General features: G+C 30.2%; 1 protein-coding gene and 1 long non-coding RNA gene across 2 annotated transcripts in view; one reads left to right on the top strand and one right to left on the bottom strand.

Annotated features, from left to right (window-relative positions):
* The window catches only part of LOC107445358 (uncharacterized), a 21,950-nt gene extending 18,051 nt beyond the window's left edge, over positions 1-3,899 (top strand). Inside the window, exon 4 of the long non-coding RNA XR_001584246.3 lies at positions 3,762-3,899. This is a non-coding gene — a long non-coding RNA (uncharacterized lncRNA). The remainder of the gene's footprint in view (positions 1-3,761) is intronic.
* A 4,905-nt stretch (positions 3,900-8,804) lies between these two features.
* The window catches only part of LOC107445360 (nose resistant to fluoxetine protein 6-like), a 29,838-nt gene continuing 13,659 nt past the window's right edge, over positions 8,805-24,983 (bottom strand). The window contains exons 6-15 of the mRNA XM_016059738.3: positions 24,314-24,484; positions 23,111-23,204; positions 22,270-22,353; positions 20,873-21,041; positions 19,556-19,635; positions 18,329-18,451; positions 15,313-15,433; positions 12,566-12,752; positions 11,694-11,836; positions 8,805-9,195 (exon numbers count right to left, since the gene is read on the bottom strand). Of these exons, the coding sequence (XP_015915224.2) occupies positions 8,938-9,195; positions 11,694-11,836; positions 12,566-12,752; positions 15,313-15,433; positions 18,329-18,451; positions 19,556-19,635; positions 20,873-21,041; positions 22,270-22,353; positions 23,111-23,204; positions 24,314-24,484 (1,430 nt within the window). The 3' untranslated portion in view covers positions 8,805-8,937. The remainder of the gene's footprint in view (positions 9,196-11,693; positions 11,837-12,565; positions 12,753-15,312; positions 15,434-18,328; positions 18,452-19,555; positions 19,636-20,872; positions 21,042-22,269; positions 22,354-23,110; positions 23,205-24,313; positions 24,485-24,983) is intronic.

Genomic DNA, 24,983 nt, shown 5'->3' on the forward strand with positions numbered 1-24,983 from the left:
AAAAAAAAAAAAAAAAAAAAAAAAAAAAAAAAAAAAAAAAAAAAAAAAAAAAAAAAAGAAAAACTACACATTGCTGTCACATAATCTGTAATTATTATTAATCTCTAGGTTTTTAAAACGTGAGTACATACTCAAATGTTTGAGTTGTTCGGAAAGTAATTTCATTTTTTCCCCCCTTCAATCAAACGACTTCATTATTTTCGTAAACCAACTTTACTCTTAAGTTGCAAGATTGTTTCTACACAGAAGTATTTAATTGGTACCCTTTAAAATACGGAAAGTGAGAAGCAGAAGTTTCGGCATGTTCTACTTTTTTACAATCGAAAAGGTAAAAATGCTGCTCAGGGAAGGACAAAATTTTTCGACCTGCATGGCAAAAATGCGTCGGCAGTGTGCCAATGCCGAAACTGGTTTACAAAATTTCGATTAAATATGCACGACGATGTATCACAACAATTTAAGCTGATGAATGCACTAATAGACAGTACACTTATTTAATTCAACAACCGTTCACGATAATTTGGGAAATTCTAGGGTTAATCTCAAAGCTTGACTTATGGGTTGATCAATGTTCTTATGAGAAGTAATTTGTGACGTCGTGTTGATGTTTGTGATTTGCTTCTCAAACGTCAAGAAAATTATTAATTTTTGAAGCGCATTATCACTGGGGACGAGGAATGGGTTGTGTACAATACTATTCGAATATCTGGATAGTTTTTGGACGGTAAAACCTTTACTTCAAATAGGAGGTCAAAAGTCACGTTTATCAGTTTTTTGCTAGCAAGGAACAAAATGCGTGTAGAATCATGCTACTGTCAAAAAGATCGCAAAAACTTCTGGACTAGCAGAGACTGTTGTATGAATTAATAAAATATTTATTCACTCTAAGAAAACCCCCTTTCATTTTCATAAAAAAAAAAAAAAAAAAAAAAAAAAAAAAAAAAAAAAAAAAAAAAAAAAAAAAAAAAAAAAATGAAATTATTTTCTAAACATTCTAATATAATTTGAGCATTTTTTTTATTTATTGCATAGCTGAATTAAAAACTTATGTGGAAATATTATCTTAGAATTATTTTAAAAAATGATTTTTTTTTGTGTGCTTAGATGTCATTTTTTCCTTTTAACATTAAAAATATAAACATTTTATAATGAAGCTATTTGAGGATTTTTGAATATTTCGAATTTATTATTACCTGCAAAAAATTGTCGAATTTTAGAATGACGCTGTATTTTATCAGTTAACAAAACGCATTTATTCTTCCAATATTCTACCAACGTTGATATTGTTTGATATTGTCTTGTATCATCTTGTATTGTATTGTAGGATACTGACTTCATCGCAATATTCATTGCGGTGAAGAGAAACTAATGAGGGAGAATACAGATACAGCAATCAGAATTTATTTTCGATTTCAGTATGTGGAAATCAAAATATTATATTATTTTATAATAACAACGCATTCAAGATCATTTCGATGCAAGTTTGTTTTTACTGTAATGTTTTAATTAATATTATTATAATCCCTTATTTTTTTAAATATATAATTTTTTTTAAAGATGTGGTTATTATAATCTTTTGGAGGTGGTCACTAGTTCCACAGTGGGAAATAGATCAATAAAATTTTTAAAGTCAAGTATAGCGGGAAACGACCCTTAATTTAACTTTTCTAAAACTTTCATAAGTTTGTATTTATTTATTTTTAAATGCCATGTGGAAGTGTCATTGAAAATTTTGTACCTATCTGCAGTCGATTAAAAATTCACTAAATTATAATCACTTTTAAGTAAGGTTTCCTCCATTTAATTTAAAATCATAGCAAAATTTACTTCTTTAAAAAATATCATTACAACATACATAAACATATACATAACAACTAGTTAAAGGCCTGTTCAGACGATCCAATTTCTTGGACAGAGATTGATTGATATTGATGGAAGCTTGTTTTGCTTTGAGCTTGGATCGTGTAAACAATAATTCAAGAACTTGGTCCAACTTCTTGGACCATAGTAGAGTATGTTCTACTTTCCATCCAAGTTTTTTTCCCCCTTAACCAATCAGCGTCTTAGGTTTTGTGACGTCAGCAAGCAGCAAATTATGTCATTTTGTTGTCTGGTTTCATATATTTTAGTCCAAATAAATTGATCTGGTACGGTTTATTTGTGTTATTATGATTTTATTTGGATTTATTTAGTAATTTTAAATTTATGTAAATATTATTTTATAATGTTGAATATGAACAATGCGCATGCGCAAGTTTTTCTTTCGACGAATCAGTGACATTCAAGAACTTGGATAGTGTCAACGAATTATCAAATTTCTTGGACAGAGAAATCCCTCCAATTTCTCGGATTCAAGAACTTGAACCGTGTAAACATGCCTTATTCGCTAACATTCGTTTTAATTTATACTGTTATCTAAGTTAAGAAAAGGAGGTGATTGATGATGCGGAACCTTGGCAGTTTGTTTTGATATTTTACGTCAAGTAAGCATGTAAGGGAGAGTGTGGACATGGGGATAGTATACTCATATGGAATATCTCTGTTATTTATCACTCAGAATTTTCCGGTAAATTTTAGATGATAGGAAAAACTACGCTTCACTCTTATATCTGGTTGCAAGACAAAACATTAGATTGTTAAATATCAAAATATATTTTTTATAATTAATTATTCTGTTAACTTTCTTACATGACTCTTTCATTATTTCCCTTTGTTTACTTTATTAACATTATAATATCCAAAGCTTTTTCATTCTCTCCTTTTTTTTTTAAAAAAAAAAGTTGAAAAATAACAATGTTGTAAAATTTATCTGTGTTTCGGCAATACATTCCCTTTTATTTACTCACTTATTTATTGATTTTCACCATATACTTCAACAAAACAGAGCGAGCTTATGAAAATAAGATCAATGTCTCAATAGAAAGTAGCGGCGGCGTGTGATGATATGTTTAACAGAGGAAGAATGTAAAATAATATAACTTATAATCATGACGGAAAAGTGCAAAAACTGGTACGAAAGACATATCATTTTAGCATCTTTTTTGAGAAAAATAAAATATCTGTAACTATCAAGATTTCTTTTATAATTTTAGTCTATATATAAAACTGCTTCTTTTCCAGGGATAATGTATCATCCTCCCAGGACTTACAGTAATTCACTGTAAATTTTTTCATCACATATGTTTCAACTTGAAATCTATGCCCATTCAACTTAGGACTCTACAGTTTAGACGAATCAGTTAGCGGCGCTTCGCGCCGAATACTAAGATTTTCTACATTTCCAACGTTCCAGGGATAATGTAGATATTGTTGAATAGCTTTAAAAATAATTAGTTAACTCCTCCCGGAAACTAGTTTCTACCGAAATTGTTTTACTACCAGCCATTCCCATACCTGCCAACTCTTCCGGATTTTCCGTAAGATTTTATTTTCATATATAAAGTGGTAGTAAATATATACTATTTTTTCTTTTATAATCTTAATTTTTAAATGATATTGATCACCACTATTCTTACAAAAATTAAGCACATATATTAATATGCGTTACTGTCATGGTTGTCAACTTAAGTTTTCTCAAAAACAACGTATTTGTTTGCTTAAAACTGAAGTTTTAATTCCATTTTAATACCACTGGGAAAAATAATAATGGAAGGGAGTAAAAGTTGGCAGGTATGCATTCCTCTTTTCCGTCTCGCTTTCACCCCTGCTTATAATGTGACAAACTTAAAAAAATTCTTTAAAGATATATTCTTATTTTCTAGGTCATGATGAAGTCTTGAGAATCTATGAAAAACAGAGAAGCAATATTCAAAGTTTGGCAATCATGAAGTGTTATTAAATGAAAATGTATCGAAATTTATTTGGTTATTAAATTAATTAAAGCAGTTATTAAAAAATTATTAATCTTTCTTTTAATTGGCTTCTGAATCGTGGCGTAAACGAATGTCATGGTTTACTACTAGATATTCAATAGCTTCACTCAGGTCTGAAAGCGGGACGGAAAAGAGAAAATACTGGTAGAAGAACTATTTCAATATTAGATAATATTCGGGAGGAGTTATTCGATTCTCAACAATGGCAATTTACTGTAACGAAATTTTTCACTTTGATGAAGCAATTCAATATAAAAATTGCATTCGTTAAAAACAATTGGTAGTTATAAATTTTTATTATTCTCGAAAAAAAACTGAAAAAGGAAATTTATTAGTAACCAGTGTTTACTCTTTTCCGTTTCGATATATATGGGCTTTCAGCCCTGGCTTCACTTCAATAGTAGGAGAATTAAATTTTCATTTTGTTAACCATTTCGAACAATGATTCACAGAATATCTCACTCTTTTAAATGTTATAAAATGATTCCAAACTTTTTTCGAGTTGGTAGAAGGGAGCTTGAATGCAAGGGAGCACGGGCATATATTTATGTGTTATTTCTTCACTTCTTGTTGCAATTGTCAAAAAGATTAAAAAAAAAAACTACACTCATCTTCGAAACTAATTTAGCAAGCATTTAATCAATCAATTTAGTGTCCCTTTCCTCAGCTATGTTCAATCAAAACTACCCAATCGAGTGATTCGCGCAAGTGTGATCAATTGCTTTTACAAATACATAGTTTCTAACTTGTACTTTCTAATAACATACGAAGTTACAGATAGGAGTATAAGGAAACTGCGGAAACTAGTAATAGGTGCACCGGAGTACCTGACCAAAAAGGCCACCTCCGTAAATTATATGATTACAAACTGAATCAAAGGCCATTGATGTTGAAATTATTTGGGTTAGTAAACTTAATGCAATCGGTAGCAGTGAGAATGGCCCCAGTCAGCGCTTTCGACTATTGATTTTAAAGTAGGCGTTACTCTTTATTTCCTGTCGCGTGGCGGTAAAAATTTTAGAAAAACGTAATCGAATTTTAGATTGTAAGTAATGTAATTACGTGTAAATTATTTTTTATTTTTCATAAATAAGGTTTCATAGATTCATTGGACAAACATAAATTACACCGTTCTTGAAGCAAAACAAATACTTAATGTTAATAAATAATAATAGTTTTGAAATATTATATCTACCACTCAATTTTGTAGAAAATATTTTTTATTATTTTATAAAACTCAAGTAACTTTGTCATCTAGTAGGTTCAATTTCTTGACCTGCAGAGATATATGATGAAATCGGGTAATGATTCTTCGTGAATTAAAACGCTCGGTGCCATATGGTACGCAACGACCATGTGGTGTTCTATCTGATTATCTCCTAGATGACCTTATATTTCTAACTAACTTTAGCACAAGTGTAACATTCTTACTTATTATCTAAACCGAAACGTGGTTCAACAAATCCCGAATCCCCTAGATGAGATACTACGTACATCTCGATTTATTACCTCATTAACGCCCTGAGTCATCATTTGAGAACAGTTCTTTCTTCGAATGACTATAAGGAACTACAAATGTTAATTTTTATCTTAGAGGAAGAAACGAAACGTGCATACCGACTAAGCTATTTTGGTGACATTTGTTTGGTTTAACATTCGAGTTATGCATTTCGAGTTAGTCTCTGTGATGTTTTTTTCTAATTTCTCGCAGGCCGAAGTTGCTAAGACTTGGTGATTATTCTGCCGCAGATCAGGATACGGAAATCTCCTCGGTTGATTAATAATTAGAATAAGTTCATATAAGGTTCTCACGGGTTTAAGTCTAAACGTGAATCACTGGAAAAATTAAAAAGTGGTAGTCTATTTAATTTAAATTAGCAAAAAAAGATTTTAGTTTAAAGTTAATAAAAAAGGCAAGCTTTAGATTTCACTTAAATTTAAAAATAACATTATCTTGAATGTGTAGTGACTGTAATTGTTGACATAGCCTGGACTAATAGATAATCATCTCCACTTCATGGATGTCTCTGAGGCACCTTTGTCCCCTGTAAATTACCTGCCATTCTAAATGTTACTATTTTTCCGTCTTAATGTTAGCAACCACTTCATGTAGTGATCTCCATGTCTTATTTGGTACGTTTGCAAACCGTGTGTATTGTCTTGTAAGCTTTTAGTGGCAAGATCTTATTTTCATTAACCCCTTGGGGACGGGTGATTCAGAAAAGCATTCGTACAAAATCAGGATCAGGACGTAATTAAATAAAAAAACGGTAACTTTAACTGCGACTGTAGTCGTTTCTAATTTGACAGACTTACTTTGCTTTTACTTTAATTACTGTTAGTTTAATCATATATATAATCTATGTTAATTCAAAGTATAACTAAATTGTTTTATTTTGAACAAAGTAATGGTGAATTAAATAAATCAAACAATTATAACTCCACCCACAAATAAACTGCTAAAGAATTACTTTGATTACCAGTTTTATCTTTTTACCCTGGTTGATATGGTTTTATGCTGGCACGTATTTGTGACAGTCGGAGCGAAAGGGTTAAACGTTTACAGCGCTGCTAACTAATACATTTTTACCTAAACAGTTATAGAGGGATAGACAATTATAGAGTAGTAGTTTAAATGCCAATGTTTCATTTTTTGAACATGACTTTATTAAAATGCAATGGTCTCTTTTTTTTAAAAATTGTAAATGATTGGTGACACAATTCTCTTATTCTTAGCATTTACAAATGGTAAATTTGAATATCTTTATCTACGATTTTCTATTAATGATATAAAATTATACAGTGAAACCTCTTGGTCTGTTCCATAATAAAATAATCATTAATCAGGGTTCCCGAGGATCTTGTAAATTTTAAATGTCGATAATTTAATTTCTGTGTAACTACCGCTAAAAATTGTCTAAGAACCCAAGGCAAGGATGTATGCAATAATAACTTGGCTTCGAATCCACTTGGCAACAAAGTGGTATATTAAAATAAGAAATATCTTTTAGCATTAACCTAAATTTACGAAAATTTTTCAAGGACCACAGGAACCCTGTTAATGCATGTTGGTCGTTCCTAGGGGTTACCTCTATTTACTTGAACGTTATCGAAGGTACATGATTTTTCGCAAACGATTTTAATTTTAGTCAGTGTACTTTTTTTGGTACGTTAATGCCATTTGTGTTGTCGTCATAAAAATTGGATCGATGAATAGAAATCAGCGTCAATTAAAATTATCCCTACTGATGTAATTTTTTGTAAAAACTAATTTACCAATTATGAATGATAGAGCTATTTTGAATAAATAAACAATTACGTTTTTTGTTTAAGTTTGCAATTAATTTTATTTCAGAAAAATTCGTTAGCATTGAAAGAGGAGAAGAGGTTTGCTTGTTTAAGATGCTTAGTTTTTTCTGAAATGTTTTTTTTTTCTTATTTAACTTTCAACTTAATTTTGATAGCATCGTCTTTAGCATACTCTGACAGTAACAATGAGGTTGTAGATCTCTTTCAGATATCAATAAGAGATCTCTTAATACGAGCCTCACACAATTATTTTGAATACATTTTAATCTACTTGTTTGTTTAGTTTGTATTTTTTTGTTATGATATTTTTTTGTTTTTCCTTATTTGACCTTTTCCGCATTTGATGCTGAGATTCACTCGATTGATGGGAGAGGTTTTAATGGTCTCTCCTATAGGTTTTCTTCAACACAAAACCTATGGAAAAAATTCCTTGCCTCCTACCAAAAGTGGTCGTAAATAGAGAAGGTCGCTACAAAGAGGTGGTCTTTCGTGGAAGTTTCATTGTATATCACATGATATGTATCTTGTTCTGAATTCGAACAGTTGTTGCATTTTTTAACAAAATAAAATTAGTAGCTAATTAAAGAAAATTTCCATTTAATTTATTTACAAAACTGCCACCACACTTTTCATAAAGGCACAATCTTCACTAGTGCAACATAAGAGCCAGTCAGGTAAATGATTAATAACTAAAACTTTCAGGAATTTCACCAACATATTAAAAATAGTCAAGTTCAGGATATTTATGATTTAGGAAAACATTAAAAGCAGATGACTAACTTTTGTAATGACTTTTACTGTACCCTCCTCTATTAAGGACTCTTTGCGAAGTACTTTTTTGAGTAGTAGTGAACTCAAGCACAAAAATTTAAAACAAATAGAATTTTTGTGGAAGCTGTTATGAGAACTTAGAAACATGACCTTTAGACTTAGAATTGTTCTGGTTTAGTACCAGACCTGGTGGACTTTCACTGATTCATCGGATTTGACATGACTCAAAGAGGTAAAATTATGACATGGCAAGACATATAGTCGACCTATGGATGACACAAACATTAAAATAGAAAAGGACAATATAGGTACGGGGCTGTTTGTAATATTTTCGTTTTCAGTTAAGAATTCTTTGCTTTTTATACTTCTGTTTAAATTGCTTTTCATAGAGTAGTGGCCAAATTTCTTTTAAGTTCAATTTATTAAAATATTAGAAAGTAACATTTCTTACCAATAGAAAAAATATGTTCTGAAATTATGGATATTAGTTGAAGGGTTTGCATTTGTAAATTGTATTATTATTATTTTTTTTTACTGAAATTTAAATTTATGAAAACATTTCACACCCACGCACATTTTCTTCAAATTCACATTCTTGGTAGATATGACTGTGGAGGCATGGTATTATTTTCTCACTTCCGTCACGTTTTTCAAAATTTTTTTCTCTATATGAATGGGAATAACGAAATATTTTTTATTCCTTTTTAGAATATATCAGATCTGAAGAAGTTAATCTCTTAGTTCAAATCAGAACCAACCTACCTCAGTTGTAAAACTTTTAGTAACTAAATTTCTTATTCACAATAATTGAAACTTTCGAAAGGCAAATAGAACATATTGCAAGTTTTTAACTGGTCATTATTATCACATACACATAAATATTTAAAAAGGAATGTGATGGATTTATTACAAGTGATTTAATCTTTGTCAAAATATCAAACGTAATTACATAAGCTCTTATGGAGTATAACAACGTATCCATAATTTAACAATTTGGAACAAATTGTTTGACATTGATAACACTGACATTTCGATCAGTCTGGAGAACGGGGTCGATCCAAGCGTGTTTAGCTTGAAATGTTGATTTAGGGCTGCTTTCTTCTTCAGCATTCTTTGTTTTCACATTAGAATGAACAGATGAGAACATAACTTTTTCTAAAGCCATGAATGGAGACTCGAACAGAAGACTAAATATGCAAGCCATCATAAAACCCAGAACGACGTTGCTACAGTACATAAAAAGCTGGAAAAGCAATTACATTTCATTTTACCATTTTTTTTTTCAGTGAGTATCAATGCATTATTTTAAGATGCTAACTCTTTCTTTTTTTCAAAGTTTTTTTTATCGGAATTTTAGGTGGTTAATTTAAGCAACAAATAACAGACAAGGTAGTTGAGGCATTGAGCTATCATTGAAACGATCCAGGGTTCTATTCCTGGTGGAGGCTTGAAGTACACTTAGCATCAGTTCGATTGATAGCAGCTGTTCCTTCTATGAGAACTCTTTGCCTTAACCACTGTGTCATTGTTTTTTTTTCTTTTAAATATCATGTTAAGTAGAATATTTTCAAAATTAATACCGCTGACTGGACCCGTTCCTAGGCTGTAGTGGAGCTGGACTAGTGGCCAAGTCCGGGCTATATGGTTAAGGGTTTTTCATAACCTAGGTACATGCTCAGGGCTTAGAGGAAAGAAGAAAAAAAAGTTCGTTGCTTAAAATAACCAAAAGATATTTAGATTTTTTAAAAAAATTCAGAAGCAGGGTAGTAAAGGTGACTAGTACGGCAGACTATATTGCCTCCTACCTTCATGAACACCTTATTTGACAACTGGCTATTGTGGGAATGGTTTACCAGTTTAATATTCTCGATAATCGTGAAGTTACGAAGCGACTTTTCTTTAAGAAGCACTTTCTATAATTGACAATGCATGCAGGTGTTAGTGCTCTGCACTTTTTATGAATTGTATAATCTCAGGCGACTAGAATAAAAATAACTGTACTAGCGTTACCCTTTTTGACGCGAAAACAGATCAAAGGCATTTATAATGTCTGGAGAAAAATATAGGAGAAATGTAATCCTGAAAGTTGTAGATAAATTCCGAAAATTCATTGGGACGCGGAATTTTTCTCTATACACGACAAAAATTGTACCGATTTGATCTCCTAAGAGAAAGGATGATTTTTATACAACAGTATTTAAATTTTAATTTCAGTCCAAGACTTTTTTGTAATTGAAGTAAATAATTGGCGGAGAGTTGTCAGTAAAATAGTGGGTTGGAAAAATCTTCTAAAGAAGGCTAAGGCCCTCAAAGTGCTGTCATGCCCTTATGATGATGATGATTCAAAATAAATTAAATACTGATCTTGTGTGTAGTTGAGCTATTCTTTTGTGTTCAAAAAGCCATATATCGTGCAAATATCCTCCCATAATGGAATAGAAGTTTAATATAGATATACTTTTGTGAATACCTATTATTCTTATTAAATGTGTTAACGAGATGGACAATTTTAAATTTTCAACAAACTTTTTTGCACTCTGATCATAAGAAGATATGTGAAATCGAAATTCAAAGCTTTTAGTTTTTCATCTCTAAATGCATTTTCGCACTTTTCGATGACACGAGTGAATACTCAAGTAGTTTAAAAGGAATCCAACTAAGCTCCTAATTTTTTTAAACCAAAACTGTATGTTCATATTAAATTTTTAAGTACCTTTAGGAGAATCTGTCATCTGTGGTAACCTATGGCAACCATAGAAACTTATATACTAAGATACCTCAGAAATTCGTGTGGCATTTATATGGCAAGACATCATACGCCGATGGTTACCATAGAAATTTGTAAGGCATTCCTATGTCAAGACACCGTAGGCCTATGGAAACCATTGATTATGTATGACATAATATGGTGGGACTCCATAGTCTTATGGTATGATTAAAGGGAAGTACCATCATGTGGTAAACTAATGGAAACACGCTATAACATGTGTCATTTATAGTAGACATGTTTGGTGAAGGAAGTAGGCGTGTTTTACCAATAAATTTTGTTTTAATTATACCAATCCAGATCAATTTTGTTTTAATTATACCAATCCATCAAAAGCAATAGTACTTTTCAATAAAGTTCGCCCCTCTTAAAGAAATTTATAATTACTTAAAATTATTTTAGACTATTTCAACGAAAAAACAGCATTTCAACTCCAAAAATTTTCACTGCCGACAAGTTGACGGCAAGGAATGCGCGTGTCACCGATATCTCGACGGGGCATTATTTGGCAAAGGAGACTTAGAAAGTTTTTTAAATTTATTTTTATTTATTTATTTATTATTATTTATTTTAATTTTATTTTCTTAAATTTTTGTACTCAGAAATTTTATAATTTTTTTCGAATATCTGAATAAATCGATTTTCAAACTTCTTGAAATTAATCAATATTCTACTAGTTTCGACAACATTTTTCTTAATTTTTGAACTTAGCCTATTTTATGAACAACTTGATAATCTGGAACCAAATTATCTCTCTCTGCTACAATAATGTTGAATGAATTTCGCTAATATCAAATATTATATTTTGATACGATATTGAGTTCAATATTTGATGGTGTGATTGACTTTAAATTAATGAACAATAGAGAACCAACAAAATCTGTAAGTTTATTCCATTTTTTTGCGTTACTAATTATTGAAGCAATTATTTTTATAATCGAACTAAAATTACATAAGAAACAAATATCACTTACTAAAGTCCTGTGTTCTGACCTAATCAGTGTTCTTGTACTTCCGATGTACACAAACTGTATGATAGGGTGTATTAGGTATGTCATGTATGTGAGTCGTCCGAATGGTACAAAAGCATCCCAACTTAGGACTGCGCTAGCAAAGCCTATGAAATAGAATCATAATTCACATAAAATAGTTTCTCATGACTAGTTAATATGCGCCAAGAAACTATTTTTGTTTTTAAACAATTAAATGTCATTTCAAAATATTTCTTGACATACCTGCCGACTTACATTTCATTTACAACAGGATGCATGCGGGAGATGTCATAGTGGCATTCGTTTACGCCATGATTAAGAAGTCAATCATGTTCGACGCACTCATGATAATGCTTTCAGGTATCCAATTAAATATGATTCGAAAATTAATAATAAACGAAATTGCATAATAAATTAAGTCATAATTGCAGTAACGTTAAACTGGCCACGTGATTTAAATCACATGATTAGACCGAATCACGTTTTCTTCTTCTGGAGCTGAAAGTATTCAATTGTCAATTCAAGAAAAATAAATTTTTTTTTGTCTTATCTGTAGTAATATCTTATATGCTTGATTCATATGTAGAACATAAATTGCGCGTATAAAATGTTTCATTCAAAACCGCTGAAATCGCGAAGTAAGATAAAATTTAATCATAAAACCAAAAGCTGTGTGAGATATTTCTTATTGACTCGTTGTGCGACTCCAAAAGCTTCTTTTTGATAAATATAGGAAATGCCAAAACTGCATCGATTTGTAAATGATTTTTGATGTAAATTTCATTCTAATATTTTACAAAAATAATCTAAAATATAAGTTTTATTTTTTCTTAAGATCTTACAGTATTACATACCTGCATTTCCGGTCATGCATGAGATTGTAACCCAGGCCAGTGCCAAAGACCAGACTAGTTTACTGGTGCATGCGTATAAAGTTGAGACAAACACTCCTGGAACATTTCCTTGGTTCCAGTCATAAACTCCATACAAGACGGCCAGACTGAGAGTGATGGCTGTAAGCCAGCCTATAATATTCACGACCTGAAAGAAAAATAATTCTTTTAATATTTTCCTTATTATAAAGTACAAATCTTACACTATATGTACTTTACAACTATTTACATATTATACTTATTTATAATATGAAAAAATAAATTATATAAATGTTAATAATTTCTTCTAAAAGTGGACATGAAAATGTGCCTGGATTCCTGAAACTCAGAGATGTCAACTTGTTCTGGACAGTGGACAAATATCTTCGAGTGGTAGTCTTTTAATGTATGATTATTGGTTTAGTTTTAGTAAATTCGATTTTTATAGGGTTTTTACTCAAAACTTCTTCTAAATAATTGAAAGGCTTATGTGATAAAGCACTTTGTTACAGTTAAGCCGTTTTCAGCTTTTCAACACAAGCGGGTCACTTAAGTGTGGTTTTTTTTTGTAAGCGGGTCACTTAATACGTTTATAAACTTTCTGCGATCCATACGAAAGTTTAAAAAGTGGTAGCAAAATTGCGTTGTTTCCACTGTTTTTCAAAGAAATTATCCATTTGTCATTTCTACAAAGGTAAATGATTCAGTATATGTGTAATCCGTACCACAATCGTTCGTCATAAATTTTTTTTTTTAAAATTTAAGTAGTAGCTATAGTGACAAGTTTGCTCCAACTTTTATGAAATCTTTACCCACTACGTTTTAAAAATTTTAATCTATGAAAGCTATAAATTTTTTGGAAAAGTTGCCAGCATACCATGAGTTAAAATGTTAGCAAAATTAACCTCAAAATTTGTAAATCTCATATTGTTGTTCTCAACTAATTTTCTAAAATGTTTCGTCGAATTCGGAGCAGTTGACAATTCTGGAAACTACTTAGGCATTGATTAATGAGTCTTGGAAGAAAAGATATGGAATCAAAATTTCTAATGCTTTAATGTGAGTGTTATTTTCGAGGTATCTGCCTTACGGCACTTGCCTCTTCAACGGATTTACTTGCCATTGGCAACAAATGAATGATATCGAAATTGAAAGTACACTATAATGAATTAATTACACTAAAAAAAATCCGATTAATATGAAATAATATATACAAGAACGATAACGAAAAGTTCCGAGTTACATGTAAAATAATATTTACCAAGTCGATTACGATGTATTTACAGATAGAGAATAGAATATTTACAATTGTAGATCCATAACAGCTGATCGAAGTTGAGGAATTAATATTGGATGTGATATGAAATACTATTTATGTGAAATATTTAAATCTAAAGTGGTAACTAACACTACAAATATTCAGATAAATTACTTAATAAATTTTCTTTTCAGATGTATACACTTTTTATATCTCTACAAAATAACTCTTTCGGCACATAATTGATTTAGATTAACCCAATAGGCGTTAAGTTTTTTTTTATTGTAGCCTGATATGACTATGCAAAATTAAAGTGCTAGCTAAAACGAGCTTTGAAACATTTTGCTAAATTTGCAATGACTTTTTTTCTATTTTATTTTACGCTGTCCATCACTGTCTCACAATATGACTTATACATATATCTGTAGGCTAATTGGAAAAGTCTGAAATCAATTGAATATTAAAAAAGCGCCGTACATTTTGCAATGCACCAGGTTATTTGGAAACGTGCTTAGATTTGTCTAATTAGAGCTGTGTTTTTCAAGGTTAATAGAATAAGCTCATATATTTTAGGCTAATTAAGAAACGCAACAAAAATATTAAGACTAAATTAATTTAGGCTTATTGTAATAAACCTTAATGAAACAACTTATAATACGCATGATTAATTGCAAATGGCCTGAAAAAAATCAGGCTAATTGAGTAATAAATTATATTTTTTCTAACTTGAAAAAAATATGGGATATAAGTGCTATACTCCTAAATATCTAGTTTTATGATTTTAAATTTGAGTAATTATTGTTTGACTAACATTTTATTGTTTTGTGAACTTGAGGCAATATAATTATAAGCCACTTTCACGCAAGTATTTCCGGAGAAAAACAGCCCTATTTCCAGTGCAACGAGATGTTTTTGTGTATTATATTAATATCCAGAGGAAATTCAAGAAAATTGCAAAATATCTGTCTGAAAAAAATATAGAAAAAAATAAGGCACAGTTTGATATAAGTCTTCTATCGAAAATATACCTTATTATGCATTATTATTATATTATTCCAACCCTTTCAAATGAATTATGAACTGTCGCAGCATCGATATACTACGTTTTTATTATTTATTAGAATTAATTCGTTTTTCATATTCTCAAACTTATTGAAATTATTAAAAAAATTTGTTTTGTAGATGTCAACTCAAAGCGGTCTGTCTAGCACACCGACGATAATCGTCTTATTTCAGCTTACTGATTATGTTTACAATTCAACAATTTCATTAATATCTGATGTTGAGACACAGTTATTATAATAATAATAATTTATTTTGAATAAATAAAGGTAATATTCAAAATTTTGACGAAAGAAATACGTATTTTATTGAAATGAATTTAATAAATAAATAAAAACTAATTGAATTTTAATATATAAAGTACAAAAAACCCGATCCGATATAGTGAAAAAGAAACTAAAATACTTACCTTTGGTATTCGTATTTTCTGATGAGTCGCTAAAAAGTACCCAACAGTTAAGCCCACATTATAGGATGAAATATGTAAATATGATTTGAAGTATCCGTTTTCAACAAAGTAAGCTATATCTCTGGAATCAAAATAAAATATGCAATAGCTGAATATCCGTTCATCATACGGGGTAAAAAAAAAATTCAATAAATCAATACTGAACAAGACTGAAAAGCATACGTCAACAAAAAGAATAAAAATTTAAATATTTATAATTGTTTAAATTTTTTTTATTATTTTTTTGTCCTTTAAGTTACATTAAATGAAGCAAAACACACTTTTAAAAATTCCATAGATTAAATTAATTAAATGTATTGAGTATCTGACAGAATGCTGTTGCTCTAGGAATATCAAAATTTACTACAATCATGCGATTTTCTCCGGAACTTAAAATCCAGAAAGAACCGTAAAAATTTCTTTTCCCTCACTATCTTTATTAAAACTGCCTAGTATTAAAACAGTTTTAATAGGTATCGAATATACTAATGTAATACATTATACGTACTTTAAAAAATTTAGAATCGATTAAAATTGTAAAAATTACTATAACACCAGTAGTGCCCATTTTTTAAAATTAAACAATTAAGCATCTGATAAAAATAATTAATTAAGCATGATTAATTAATTAAGCGTCAATAATGGTAAAGGGATTCATTACGTTTCCCTTAAAATAATTAGTACCGTTTTTTTAAATACAAATTTTGATTTATATTATACAATTTATATTTTTATTATTTTAATTAGTAGTACCTATTACCAAAGCTAATTGAGCATCATTAGCATCAATAATAGAATTTAAATTTTTTACGGTTCACTTAAACTACGAAATACCTTTTCTCCATTAACTTTACTTTTTAGTACATAATTTTTTTTTTTTTTTTTAAATTTCAATTCTAACATAATAACAATGGAGACACCGTGTCATGTAGTGTTCCTGGACCTGAGGGGTATGAAACAACAAACTTTATTAAAAGCATTGGAGTCAATGATAATGTGGCGAAATTTTACGTTTCTCTTAAATAATTTGGTACCATTTCTCCATTACGTTGCTTTTTGTTCATAGTTTTTAGTACAACTAACGTTAAATTTAAACTAATTAATTCTATAAAATCACTTTTTTAAAGCGTAACTATGAAAAAAATAAACACATAGTTTCAAATAAATTTAGAAAAACTAATTTTCTGACGTTGTCAGCCTATTAAATACACGTTGATCACTGAGCTTATATGACATAATGAAAAAAAATTAAATATTTAAAAACGTGCAATGAACTTTTTTATCAATGAGAGCTTTAGGTTAGCAAACACATTGATGTCACTCTTGAAGTATTAAAAAAATAAAAAAGCAGAATCATGTGTTGTTTAATTTTTATCAATGGCAAATTCTAAGCCAATGAAAAAATTCCATTTCTCAAACGTCTCTCAAGAATGATCTAACTGAAATTTTAAATAAATTTTTAGGATAGGGGCTGAAATGACCCCTTTCACTCATTGTTCAAATTCTGAGATGCTACCACAAATTATTCTGGAGTTATAAAGGATAGACAGACAAACTGTTCATTTTACTGCTATATATTAACACTTTACCGACCGGCTGTCGATTAATCGACGTTTTGTTCTCAGCGCTTACCGACCGGTCGTCGATTAATCGACTTTTGACCGATCTGTGGTGACTACGTTTTCCACCAATTCAGCATGCCCTGAAAAAAATTCAGCTGTCGTTTTCTCGAGTGCAGCTGGGTGCGACCAGATTTTCCTGCGAAAAGAGTCGGGATTTTTCATCGTGCAGCTGGGTGCGACTAGATTTTCCTGCGAGGAAAGTCGGGATTTTTTCATCGATATGAAGGCAGGGATGCCAACTGCTCCGCTTTCTGGAAAAGTTCTAATAAAGTGGTAGCAAAATATTTTGTAAGATTAGTTAAAGAAAGATAGTTACGCCTACTTTTTAATACAGTAACCAGTATATTGATGATTTAACGTTGCATTTTATATCATATTTGTAATTTTTGATATTTAGTGGTGAAGTCCGCGCGTCAGTCTAGGCCGAAACCGAGCCGGTGTCTCGGACGATCTGCAGCTGAACGGGCGGTGAAAGGGCATAGTATGTTCGAACCGCTACCGGTCGGTAAAATATTAAGATTAAACACATTATAATGATTTAAAAACAGTTTATGCCTCTCTCTTCATAGAAACACAAAAATTAATTTGTTTTATATAGCAAAATTCTTTTTAATTTTTTATTTCTGCAATTTTCTTGAGATTTATGAAAACTTTTCCAAAATAGGCTTCCTAAACTGCTCCTGTTGCCACTTTCAGAGTACTTTTTGTGTACAGACCAAATATTAATTTGGATAAACCACCAATGAAAGGAAGCACCTCAACTTTAGGTGTAGTGCTTTTATAAGTAAAATTGCTGAAATGCATCACCTAAAACTGTTCTTTCCCCGTTTTTGCTTTTCAACAGGAGCATTTTGATGACACATTTTTTTCACAACACTCCAATCACCAGCTTTTGAAATCAAATATCATATTATTTGTAGTCACCTCCTTTCCCTATAATTCATAATTATTTTTATCCTTTTTTATCATCTAAAGAAATACCCTCTAAACAATCATTGTGTGATAAAAACCATCAACAAAGTAACAATCCTAAACTAAATTATTAAATGTTAGATTGTGCGAGCAATTTCATAAGCAACAACGGTCGCCACCTGACGGTATAATTCCAAGTTTATTCCAAGAACAGGTCATCTCCAGGATATGGCATGTTTTCGAACTAAATTGAGATTTCACTGTACAAAATATACTAAACCAAGTAGAAAGAAATTTTTTCTTCATATTATAATTATGTATCTACGCACAGTTAAACATTAAAATGCAAGAATATAATTTTTGGAAAAAAATGGATGTGACTGGTTTTCGGACTCATCGATCCATTTATAGATTACTAATGTAATAATAAGTAATAGACTTACTCAGGATGAATGTAAACTACAATTGCTGTTGGATGGAGTTTGTAGTAAACGTGGAAAACAGCCGTTAAGACAATTCCAATAACAAGCAGTACGCCATTTATGATGAATGCTAATCTGACATTTCTATGGATAAACAACAAATTAAGTTGAGCATATGTAGGTAAGAATGATTTAATAGCATTATATACACTGTCCGTTAATTATTAAGAGGCACAAATACGGGGATACCACAGATGACTTAAAATATAAAAAGTATTAATTGCTTGCGTTCCATCTTCTATATTTCAGTCTAATAAAAAAATTCAACCTTAATATTTATAACAGATCTTTTTTTATAGCAATATTAAAATAAATTTTTAGCTAGATTAGATTCATCCCCAAGACTGCGAATTCTACTGTCAAACATCAAACCTAATATAAGATCATTAATGATAAAACGATGAAAAACTTCATTCTTATAAGTATAAAAAGTCTAAAGTTCAAAATAAAGTAGTCTTTTTAATGATTAATTCATACACAATTGTTTTTGCTTACTTTAATTACGAAGTTGGGATTCCACCGGACGAAGCTTGATTATTTAGGGTTTCGTCGCCGAGAGAAATTGGGAACCGTTGGTGTAGACCAGTCAAAAAAATTTAAAAACGAATTCAATTGAAAAGGATTTCCCCCCAATACCATTATGACGCTGAATTTCGTCTTTAGTTTTCTACATAGCCTACAGTTTTCATAGGGCATGTTAAAGTTATAAATTGTCCTAAAGTAAAACCTTATGAAACGATAAATGTTTTAGGCAGAAGTAGATTAATCTTCAAAATATTCGCCAAGTTCAAAATGTGGAGGGAAAAACAAGGGAAAAATTACAGAACAATGAAAAAAATAATAATAAAAATAATATATATATATATATGTATATACACAGGGTTATTCATAATTCCCTCCGGGCAGGAACTGGACTATCACAATGATGTATGCCGTGTGACCAAGGGTTCACACGTAGAACACCTGTAATGTATGTTAAGTAAAACTTGAATAGTTTCGGAATATATCATATGTTTCTTTTTTTCATATTCGTCTTCTTTTTTTTACTATAACGCTTCGAAGCCCCGGAGGGAATTATGAATAACCCTGTATATATTTAAATGAAAAGATTAAACTGTTATACATACTGTAGTGTATTTCAAACATTAGTTATTTAGTAATATTTTATTAAAGAAATAATATATTTACCTTTTCAATGGAATTAAAACAAGAAGACTGAGAAAATATAGGTGAGTATCTACTGGTATGTACCATGTCCAGTTTAAACACTAAAATATTAAAAAGAAAATGCTATGCAAAATATGTTTTATAAAATTTTTTGGGGATAAATGCATCAATATATTTCACAGTATGTATAAGAATTCGTATTTGTCAGTCTCATGAGCTAAATTTTTTCATCCGTAAAAAAATGAAATTCGGCACACAAATAGTTAGAACCAAGAGTGAGATAGCTGTTAATTTCAGAATATTCTGCATTATACCATATTGATATGTTAAAAAAAAACAAATTCTGTTATAGCATTATCGTTACATAATGCTGCAATTTCAACTGCATATAACACGATTTTTTTTATACTTTTAATTATTTTTATAACAAGTATTCAAATTCGAGAATCGTATATTGTTTATACAGGTTATAAAAGGCATGATCCTCATACTATATAGCCTGAAACGGACTAGACAAAAAATGAATGATTATGTATGAGGGTAGCGGTGGTTGGAACCCAAAAAATCCAAAAAAGTCATTTTCCCCTCTAAATGGCAGCCATTTGAAATAAAGAATAAAAATCAAAATTTTGAGAAATGTTCTTTGAAAATCATTAATTGAGATTCATGTGTGGTAAAACTTGAGTGAAAATTATATTAAATCACTCGTCAATGCTAGTACTTAGTACTTTTATTTACGTCGCGCTAAAGCTGCATAATGGGCTACTATCGACGGTCTGGGAAGCAGATGACTCCTGTCTATCCTGTCTGTTCTACGTAGCTGTTCTTTAATTCGAACACTACACTTTATAAAGAAATCAAGTTTCTTTGTCACTTCAAGGCAGAGATATAGTGTGTCAAACACGCAACAGAGTCTAAAAAAAGTAGTCAGTGAATATGAAGCTACGGATTGATATTCGAGCAATACTAAAGTTTAGATCATTTCTCCAAAAAGTCAGGCTTTAAATATGTAGTAGATATTTAAAAAAAACCTTAATAATATAGTAAACCAAAGAATCCTATTCAATTTAAAATCTTTGTAAATAGCTGCGAATATAATGAAAATACCTCACGTAAAGGTTAGATGGTTGGTTGAATAGTGTGTAGGTGGAACTCGACGTTCTACCATTTCCACGTGGTGAATTTTATCATAACACACAACAAGCAACTTTTCCAAACTTCAGCGTTCCGACATTGAAATATTCATTTTTTTTTGACACACTCGACTGTATATGAATATCGGGGATTTTACTGATTTTATAACTTTGTAATAAAGTAGTAAAGTTGTAAATAACTTACCGTATCAAAATACGGAACGTAGTTGTTGAAATATAAGAGATTCGTCCACCAGTAGTTCTTACAGTTCTTAGTTAATCCGTCTGTAATTGTTTCTTTCCATGCTGGACCTGAGCCCAAATGAGGTAAAAGATAAACGCAGGCAATGACAAACATAAATGGAGGGGTCAACCTAGATTTTAACAGAAACACAAGTTATACTCCTTCAATAAAACAACAATCACAATCTTTCGATGGAACAACAATTGTGCACGATCTTCTGAGAAGAAAAGACTTCCTAACAGAAATGAACATTTTGTGTGTAAAATTTATCGATTTAGTTATTATTCTTATAGATTTTGTTTTGGTGTCATTCCATTCGATCGATTCCATCGATTATTAGAAACTCTCAATAAGTTTTATTTAGTATTGAAACTTTTCATCCTTTCTGGTTTTGATTTCTAAGTCTCATTTTTTCACGTGTGATTCGGCAGATTTGATAGCGTAATATTCCCCCCCCCCACTTAACCCTTTTGAAGGCCGTGGTAAGTATACTTACCGCCACGTTTTACCACTTTTAATTTAGGTTTCCATTTTTCAATAACTTCAGCTTTCTTGAAGTGAGTTTGAAGAAAATTGGTAACCATTTGTCACTTTTAAAAAACGTATAAAAGTTATAAAATACATATATCCTCTTGAAGCTTGTAGCATTTAAGGAATTTATTTTATAAATAAAGAAAAGTAAAAGTCAGTAAGTTCCTAATAGGTCACGTAAAATATATTTACCACCAAAAAAATGGCATTTTTATAAACTAAATGAGTTATTTTTTTAATATATCAACTACTGTTCTTCAAACAATTTCAATTCCAAAAATACTTTAATTTACCTTTACTAGAAATAAANCCACCAAAAAAATGGCATTTTTATAAACTAAATGAGTTATTTTTTTTAATATCAATTACTGTTCTTAAAACAATTTCAATTCCAAAAATACTTTAATTTACCTTTACTAGAAATAAAGGGCCCATTAAAGGGTTAAATGTGACTTTGAGACCCCTAGTGTGTGCACTTATATTATTTAATTTTTGGCAAGAAGCCTGAAAATACATATTAAGAGAGTTTTACTAAGTATTCTTTTGAATTAGAAGTCTGCTATCACTAGAAGCTTTAATTTTTATTTTTCGGCAGTTAATGGACTATGTTGGCTATTTATTGGAAGTATTTCATTTCTATGTTTCATCTTTCAGAATATAGTGAACGCCAGCTCGATGCAAGTAAAAAAAATATACAATAATTAAATAAATCAATAACAGATATTAGTAAGAGAAAAAATGCTTATGGTCGCGTTAGGCAGTTTTTGATCTTTGTGTATGCAAGAAAAGCAAACTAAGTTAGAGATATCCTTATTTTAATTCCTTACCTCCACAATCGTCGAAAAACGTACAGGAAAATGTTGATTCGTTTTCCTTTCATTTTTGTTACTCCGTAAGCAACAAGAACTGAGCTGAAAAAATAAACAATTGATTGCATTTAAAGTATAGCTTGATACAACTGTTTAATGTGTGTTGGCTCTAATTCATTACATAAAATTTTTGTTTCTTTATTTATACATAAAAGAAATAAAAAGAATACAGCATAAAAGACAGGAATACTCATTTCATGAGCACGATTAGTTCCCGAACTAATGCAATGTACGCCAAAAATACATTAAAAATAAGTGAGGGAATTTCATTTTGTTAATATTTAATCTCTTAATTTTGCCAGATATGCTTTGCTTCATGGACAAATTTTTTTAGAGGACAAATTTATCTTAATAAGTTCTTAGTTATGTAATTTGATTTAAAGTAATTTGGCATACTATAACATTTAGATGATTCTAAAGCTAATATAAAACGCTACTTTGTTTCAGTTTCATCGAGGTGAATTTTTTTACAAGGTACCAAGAACAATCAGACGACTTAAACTCTTAGGTTTTAATTCTCTATTATTTTACAAATGTATGAATAAAATAAAATAAAATAAAATAAATTATTATACAAAGTATAAATTAAACTGTAGCTAATCTCTATTATTTTACAAACGTATCGATTGCACAAATTTATTGGTATATTTAAAGTTTGGCCAGCAAAACATTAAGTCCTAGTGCGTAAAAATCCGATCATTACTTAGATTAAAATTTATGAAAGATGTTCGTTTTCTTCGTTCACTTTCTTGAGTACTGTATGAAATCTAAAAAATAAAAAAGTATTTATAATTATTACCTGATGAAGAAAAATGTTTCTACATTGAGAAAACCATTCACCACAAATTGAAAAGCTATTTCTTTCCCTTTTTCTCTTGCATTTAAAAGAGCACCTAAAATAATAACGGAATAAAATAATTATTTTGAAATTTGAAGGACTTTCTCATGTAAAACTTCGAAAAGAAAATTGTATTTTATGGTTTTACAGAATTTCAAAGTTCTTATACTGAGAAAAATTAGAAATAATCGGAGCATAGCCGACTATGTTCATGAAATTCTCGAGTGAGACATTGGAAAATAAAATTTATAATATGGAATATTATATTTTTTAACTTTAAGACGAATTTAAACAATTTTTTTGGTTACACTAGTCACACTAAAAAACATTTTCTGCAAAGAGCGTGAAGTTGGCTGATATAGAATGTTTGATTGAAAAATAAAATTCTCATTTTTCCTGTTTGGCAACATTTTCACACGCATAGCAACATGCTTGAGCGTGTACGAAATTCTTTATACATTTCATCTTATATACACTTACTGAGTAAACTGTTGTTAAAAAAATAACAGTAACAACAACAAAAATCTTGTAGAAAAATTCAGTTCAAGCAAAATGCATCTGAAAACTGCTAGAAAACCGTCTATGTACGGTTTCAGAAAAAAAAAAGAGTCTACTTTTTGATTCGTATTAAGCAACAGTAAATATTTTGGAAGAGTTTTCACGGTAAATCTCTTGTCATAATTAATTACGCTTGAAGCCTTTAGAAATGATCCCATATTTACCCATGAAAAATTCAGAACCACCAAAATGACCGTAGAAAGTTAAAAGCTTCTTTTCATTTTCAATACCACTATAATTTAAAAAGCATTCTAATATAAATATTGCAATCTGATGGAATGAGTTCAAATTTGCTGGTATTAAAGCTATAAAAAATCTATTAATTTTCTTTCCTATTATATCTATTAATTTTCTTTCTTAATTTTTTGGTTGATCCGAATTTTGCAATGGATAAAAAGGACACCAATTCTAAAAGCTTCAAATGTGATTTTTCAAACTGCTCTAACAGTTTTGCCATGTAAAACCTTCCGAAACATTTTCTGCTAAAAGAAAAATTGTTTACATAGAGTTTGCATAAAAGTGTTTCCATATATATGTCCAATCTCTGTAAGTTCCATAAAATTATGCGTCTAATTCATACACCAGTTATGTAGCAAACATACTTACTAAGTGTTTGATAATTTAAATAAAGATAGGTGTGATTTAGTATCACCCACAAGAGTGTGATGACTTTCATTCCATGGAATATTTTAATGGATTCGGGGTTGTTATCCTTCTTCAGCAACCGTCGACCATTTGAATAGACAGAAAAACACAACAAACATTTCAAAGATATACCTAATGGATAAATAAAAGTATTTAGCCTTCTTTGAGACAACACAAAACGAAATTTGTTCTAAGATATACCTTATATGATATATTAAGTATATCTTTGAACAATTGAAAGATATACCTAATGGATAAATAACAATATTTCGCATTGTTTGAGACAACATAAAAATAACTTTAACTGATACTGTTGAGAACATACAAAGAGAGGTTAAATGAATAACCAAGGGTGATTCTTAACCTTTGGTATAAGGGCAGCCGCGTTTGACGTGACGGAATCGCCATGATTCCAGTCAGTTCCTACTTTGCCGTGACGAATTGAGTGATTCAGTGGTGAAAAGAAACAAGTTCCGGTTCACCGTCGGCTATGACATCACAAGCGCCTCTTCCAATAATAAACAATCTATTCCATCAGTGAAAGCTTGAAGACGTTTTTAGTTAAAGTTTATTAAAGTATGAAACGAAAACGTTTGCATTTTAGCAACTAGTTCAAAGATTTTGCGTCAAC

Source organism: Parasteatoda tepidariorum, chromosome 1 (assembly GCF_043381705.1).
Source record: "Parasteatoda tepidariorum isolate YZ-2023 chromosome 1, CAS_Ptep_4.0, whole genome shotgun sequence".
NCBI classification, from domain to species: Eukaryota; Metazoa; Arthropoda; class Arachnida; order Araneae; family Theridiidae; genus Parasteatoda; species Parasteatoda tepidariorum.